This window comes from Quercus lobata, chromosome 4, assembly GCF_001633185.2.
Source record: "Quercus lobata isolate SW786 chromosome 4, ValleyOak3.0 Primary Assembly, whole genome shotgun sequence".
Classification (NCBI taxonomy): Eukaryota; Viridiplantae; Streptophyta; class Magnoliopsida; order Fagales; family Fagaceae; genus Quercus; species Quercus lobata.
In genome coordinates, this window is record NC_044907.1 from 11,991,497 (window position 1) to 11,998,598 (window position 7,102).

The 7,102-nt window shown below is 34.1% G+C and overlaps 1 protein-coding gene across 1 annotated transcript; it reads right to left on the minus strand.

Moving 5' to 3' along the window:
• Positions 1 to 6,015: 6,015 nt before the first annotated feature.
• LOC115987283 (non-specific lipid-transfer protein 2-like) lies at positions 6,016 to 6,572 on the minus strand. Its single transcript, XM_031110797.1, has 2 exons — positions 6,188 to 6,572; positions 6,016 to 6,151 (listed from the first exon to the last, which is right to left on the minus strand). The coding sequence occupies exon 1, from the start codon at positions 6,564 to 6,566 to the stop codon at positions 6,213 to 6,215; it is 354 nt and encodes a 117-aa protein (XP_030966657.1). The 5' UTR covers positions 6,567 to 6,572; the 3' UTR covers positions 6,016 to 6,151; positions 6,188 to 6,212.
• Between the last annotated feature and the right edge of the window lie 530 nt (positions 6,573 to 7,102).

Here is a 7,102-nt window from a genome sequence, read left to right on the forward strand (position 1 = left end):
ATAACCTTAGCCTTCCCCTTCCCTTGTTGTTGGTCTTCCTCGACTCGCTTATACTTATCAATTCGGTCCATGAATTGACGTACACTGTTAGTAGGTTTCCCAGTCAAAGAATTTCAAACCATGCTTAATAGGTAGGCCGACCTTGAAAGTTCTTACAACGACATCATTAAAGTCACCATCTATCTCATTGAACATCTCTCAGTATCTGTTTAAGTACGTTTTCAAGGTCTCCCCTTCTTGCATGGTCATAGACAGCAAGGAGTTTAAAGGCAGAGGAATCCTACTACATGTGATAAAAAGAGATCCAAATGCCCAGGTAAGTTCCTTGAAGGAATCTATAGAACCTGCTCCCTGGCCATCAAACCATCTCACTGCCACAGGCCCTAGATTGGACAGGAACACCTTGCACATCAAGGCCTCATTCTTAGAGTGGACAAACATTCTTTGGTTGAAATGACTTACATGCTCCATAGGGTCTGTTCTACCATTGTACATGGTGAACATTGGCTGAGTAAACCGCTAAGAAAGTTTTCCTCCTTCAATTCTGTGTGTGAAAGCGATCTGGAAATTTGGTTCAACGCCTTACTCATAACGTCGTTTCCCAGGCCTTTGCAAGACAAGCTCCTATTTCTATGCTCATAATGGTAGTCCTCATCACACTAGAAAAATTCATTGGGAGGAGTCCTCAACCTGGGCTTGTAACTACAATCATCATTAGAGGGTGATTCTGAGCTTGAATGAGTCCTTCTCCTTTGCTTACGACGTAGCTTCCTCCGCAAATGATCTATCTCCTACTGCATGTTTCTAGCATTCTCTTCATGGGAGATGTGGCTCCCACCTCGAGATTGACTCCTACTAGTATAGGTGGTATGCGCACTTCCCTCCCGGTCCCTTTTTCATTCAAGATAGAGGAAATTGTTAGTTTTTAGACCCTTAAAATACAAGCAGATTAACCTAGTTAATTAGCCAAATGATTGCTTAGTCAAATTAATCAGATCTAGGTTAACACAAATATATCATATCAATGTATAGCAGTTGAAAATAAAAAACATAACGATATGATAACCTAGGAAAACCAAACTGGTAAAAAACCTAGAGAGGATTTAACCTAACTATCCTCAAGGTAAAAAGCAAATCCACTAGAAAGAATTGAAGTTTTACAATTGCGACTTAGACCACCAACATCCTATTGCTACCCACTAGTAGAAATATACTGACACGACCACGTGCAAGCTCCGAGACCACGGACTCCTTCTTTCTTTGATTTTGCAAAACGCAAACACCCACGTTTGTGACTTTAAGATCCCACTCAAAAGTTTAGCAACACAAACTCTCCTGTTTGTGACTCCAAGACCACCCTTGAAGGTTTAGATCATCAGCACCTTTGATGACTAGAGAAGGCAGCAACTTCTACAATACCAAATCTTGAGATTCTTTAAGGAATAACACCAGTAGAAGACATGAGAGAGCTTTTTAGGAACAAAACCCTAAATACAAAAGAGGCACTCTTTTCTCTCTTTGAAAAGCCTTATAAAAACGTGCTTAGGGTTTCCTTTATATACTGGGAGAAGTAGATTAGAAACCCTAATCCTTAATGGGCTTGAACTGCTGTTTGGGCTTAATTAAAATTCTACAGATACGACTTTCGATCAATCGATCCTGACTTTAAATCGATCAAACCAAACAGATTATGAAATCTTCTTCCTGCAACTTGTATGTTCTTGAATCTTGACTTGAATCACCTTGAGCATTGTCTAATAATACCTATAGACTTTAAGATCTATATCTAGACAAGTTTGTGTTCACGATTTGCCAATTGTTCTAAACTTTTAGAACATAACAGAAATGATCTTAACGTTGGGACCCCATATATTCCACCTGGTTTGGACATAAACCTACCATAACTAAATGTTAAGCTTAGTAGAACACAAGAAGTTCTCACAGACGGTGCCAATTGTAAGGATTGGATTTGGGTTCTAAGCCCAAAAGTTAAAAGGATATAGGCCCAAAGAGCCCAATACAATGAATTTGTAGAGAGCGGGTTGTAAAATTAGGCTATAATGAGTTGGGTAGCAATTATAGTAGATCCAAATGATAATAAGGTAAAGATAGACTGGTTTTCTCTAAAGAAAATAGTCATCAGAACAGTCCGAAGAGATCAGTTCTTATATATATTTCTTGAAGTTGATTACAAATACAGCTCTTATTGCTACAGTATTTCTTTCTCAATTTTCCGATCGCCTTCCATCTGGGTCTTCCTTCTATTTTATACTCTCTGCTTTCTTTCATCTTCACCCTCCACATGTACGTTAGATTTCTGGTGTTGATCCTTGTCCCATCAGCACCTTCTTGAAATCTTTGGGAGTAGCTGTAAGACTGAAAAGTACTGTTCAGATATCACTTCCTCATTAATGCGGCCAGAGAGTTAGCTACAGAGCATTCAATGCGATGGCAATAGGTTTCTCTTAGATATTTCACAGCTCCCATTTGTCCTGTACGTTCATGATGCACATCCTTATCGCTAGAAATTCCTGGAATGTCACTCTAGAAGATGGAACACACCTTCTGACCTCTGCTTCGCTTAGCAGAGGAGATACTTTTCCTCTGCCTACCTTCCCAAGCCTTCTCAGTCATAGCTTGCTCGTGAAGTTTTGAGTCTTACATATTCATTACTTTTTATCTGTTCTCAGACCAATAAGCGTCCTCAGACAAGGCCTAAGGCCCAACATATAATCTTAGGCCCCTTATCCCTGCACCACCCACTAGCAATCCCCCCCCCCCCCCCAAAAAAAAAGACCGCATTTATGATGTGGTCAACCTAATCTATATCATGTCCATGGGTGCTTATAAAACATTTATTAATAGACTATTTTTGTAAAACATTTATACCAATTTATGAGAAATATAAAAAACTATCATAAAAATCATTAGCTTTTTTCTTTTTTCATAGAACGTTTATAAAAATATTTTCTAAACCAATGCTCTTAGGGCTTTCATTAACTTTTCTCATCTATATTAGCTATAGTGTAATGAATAAATAATTCCTTGAACATTTGATTCTTCCATTCAATTTTCATTGAACCATACAAACATTTAATGTGAAAAAATAGTGGTTTTCCATTAACTCAACTTGTAAAGTTTTGGATGATTGAATAAGAGATTTGGGATTAAATTCTCGCCCACACCAAAAACCTATTGATGTCTTGATCAAATGATAATTAGCACAATTATTAGAAGCAAACACCATAAGCTGAAACTTTATTAAAAAAAAAAAATAAGTGAAAAAATAAAATAAAATAAAAAGTTAATATGACTTCTTGTAATTGGTTCATAATATTTCCTTTAAAAACAATGTTCATAATAAAAGTATTGATAGCAGTGGACTCAAGTGAAAATTACAATAAATTTTTTTACCATACATCATATAATAAATATTTTACAATAAAATTTTCCGCTAAAACTCGATCCCCCAAACAATAACACACATTTTTATTTTTATAACCTTCATTCGATTGTACAAGATGGATACTTCACATTTAGCAATCTAAAAAATATCAAAAGACCCAATCAAAAATAAAACTTTTTCAAAAGCTCACTAAGTGAGTGTTTGGATCAATGGCACGTTTTCACGTTTGCGTTTTTTTTTTTTTTTTTTTTTTTCACCGTGTGAACAGTAACATCACATGAATTCACTATGCAGAGACAAAGTGCACTGTTCATGCATTGTTCACGAGTCTCACGGCACTATTCACATATTTAAAAATTATTTTGCTACAGTGCTTTCAATTTTCAGTTTCAGCAAAAATAAGTATCCAAACGAATCCTAAAAATAAATTGATCACACAGACCAAAAAAAAAAAAAAACAAGTTGAGGTCGAGATTGAGGGACTTTAGAGCTACTATAACCATTGACCACTCATATAACTACCCACAATTAACAACCAACGTCCCATAGCCAGATCTGCAACCTTTTGTTGAAGGAGTGTGGTTAAAGTCAAGATCAAGCAACCCTCAGATATGAGTCATAAAGTATGAATCACCACCATTGTGACAATGGGGACTGAGTCAAGAGAGAGAGAGAGTTCAAATAAAAGAACTAACAAATACAAATGTTACTAAATTTGAAGGACTTACGCAAAAATTTGACCATGATGATAGCTAACTGGATGTAGGGGTGATTTTGCAATATTTTGTGTACTTTTTATTTCGACTTTTGATGAGTTTTTGAGGACAATATGCTTTCACCCCTTTTAATAATACGGTAATGATACACTTTCATTTAAAATTTTCATATATATATACACTTTCATGTTTTAAATTAATGTGCACATTTTTTTTCTTTATCAGGTTCAACAAGGATCGCTTGTAGTTTGTCTACCTTCTGTAATTGTCTTTTTTGTTTGGTTTAGGGAGCTTTCTGTTCTGACTGTATACCAGTTGTTTTAGTTTTTTAATAAAGTCTTTCTCTACCTTCCATTTAAAAAATAAATGTGCATATTTCTGTATCAATTATAAATATTCTTGTAAAAAAGTGGACGCAAACTAATCTAAGAAGATATTTAGGCCCCGTTTAGTAGAGTTGTTAAACAACTCATTTTCAGTTTTTAAATAACATTATACATTTTTTCATACATTTTTTCACCTACACATATTTAAAAAAAATACAAATAATATTACTTAAACTCCTCTACCAAACGGACTTTCCTAGATAATAATATGCAGGGGCGGAGCCAGGAATTTTTGTTTGGAGGGGCCAAGTTGCAATACTAATATATTTATCAAGACAACCACATACACACACATAAATACACATGCTTTTTTTTATTATACACAAACACTTTTTTATTTGATAAGTTATATATATACACACACCCAACAAAAAAAGAGCTTAATATTTTCAATCAAAATTATGTTTGATGGCTATCTTTCATAAAATTAATAAAATACATTTTCACAATTTTCATAGTGAAATTCTTAAAAAGTTTCATTTTCTATAAAATATATCAAATTTTATACTAATGTAAGTAAAATTATTTAATTGAACTCATGTAATTTTCAAAAACAAGAATGATCCAAAACTTGGAGGAACAAATTAGACTCCAAACATATTTGAAATTATTTTGTTTTGACCCATTATATGGCAACTAAAGAGACATTTCATGTGTAACTTTAGTGACAATAATTTTTTAATGAGTCAATGACCTGTTAATCGTCACATAACAGGTTGAAAAAGATAAATTCAAACATGTTTGGTGCCAAATTTTTTCAAATATTTAACAGATATAAAAGCACATTTTACAATAAAAAATAGAATTACGAAAAATAAAGTTGTCTCTATAACTGTTAGACCACTTATTATTTTTTTTTAAAGCATCATTGGATTAATTCAAATACTTAGGGGGGCCAACTCTTATTTTTGTAAACTAAATTTTGAAAACATTAAAATAATTTTATATATATATATATATATATTTTTTTTTTTTTTTTTAATTTCAAAATTTTGGGGCCCCCCACCCTTCAACATGGCCCCGCCCATGATAATATGTCTCTCTTCCTAATTTCTATTGTCACTTATTAGTTCAGATATTTTCCTTTCACTCTCTGCCCATTCTACCAGCCCTTCCTTCCCACGAGTTGACCTCTATCACTCTGACACGTCCATTTTGAAAATCAAAGTCGTGACTCGTAATAACATTCTGACACTGAAGCATCCTGCTGCAATTATTGAGCTCATTAACTTGCAATGGTGCTGCTTCGCATCATCAGCATTTAGATTTTAGTGGGCTTAAGGTTTGTGGTTTAATCATTTTTTTTTTTTTTTTGGGGGGGGGTATGAAGAATTGTGGTTAATCATTGATTGGAAAGAAAATGGAGAAAAGGGGGAACCAATTAATTCTCGTCTCCAAGAACAAATGCTTTGAATATTTCTGAAGCGGTGAAACCAAACGTATTTATAAATTAAAATATTATATGTTATAATCACACTCATACCCATGACAGAGAGAGAGAATAGGATAAAATTCATTATAGTACGAAGTTTATTCATTGATTATATTTTACTAGTACTTGTGAACAACATTCACATTATTCATCATTGATTTTTACCACGAGAATTACTCCTATAGGATATGGATATTTCCAGTACAATCACTTTTTTTTTTTTTTTTGAGTATTCCAGTACAATCACTTTAAAGATGCATAATAATTATAACCTAACAACTAGGGAAGGGAACACCACAAGTACTAGCGACCTTTCTGGCACCAGGAGAGTTAACATACTGCCTGAGATTTGGATCTTTGAGGTACCCACAAAGGCATGGCCTCTGCTCCCTCAGCTTGGTGCAACAAGTGCTAGATGGTGGTGCTGAAGATGTGATGGCCGCTATGCATGAACTCAGCTGCAAGGGACTGCATGTCACTGCCTTTGCCATCAGTGGTGCTTCAAATAGAAGCATGGCTACCACCGCCATTGCACAGAGTACAACATATGAAGCTTTCTTCATCCTTAACTTTTTTACACTAGCTATGAAGAAAGAGAGAGAGAGAGAAGATAGGCTACGGTACATGGGTATTGGATAAGGCCTCCCCTGCAATTTATAGAAGCAGTAAGTAACGGAGGTCCACCGCTTGAATGGAGTAAGGTTGTTGGGTAGGTCCGACCTCGTATGAATGAGCTTCATTTTTTTTTTTTTTTTTTTTGGTGTTTGACCAGGACTTCGTATGAATGAGTTCGTTAAATCTAAGATGCTATAATGTTATAATTCAATCTTAGAAATGATTATTTAGACAATATCCCGTTGGAATTTAACTCGGGATGAAAAAAAAAAGAAAAAAAAATTATATATTTTTAATATTGGTATATATATTGCTACCGAATCAAGTTTATACTGATTCTATAAATTACAAAAAATAAAAATAAAATAGAGTTTAAAGTCTATTTTATTAGTAAATCAAGTTTAAACATAATAATATATTATATCTTATCTTATAGATAATAGAATTAAGTTAGAAGAAAGATGGGATTAATGCCAAAAAATAAAAAACAAAGAAAGATGGGATTGTAATATTGTATAATTTAGTCTTGCAAATTAATTGAAAACTC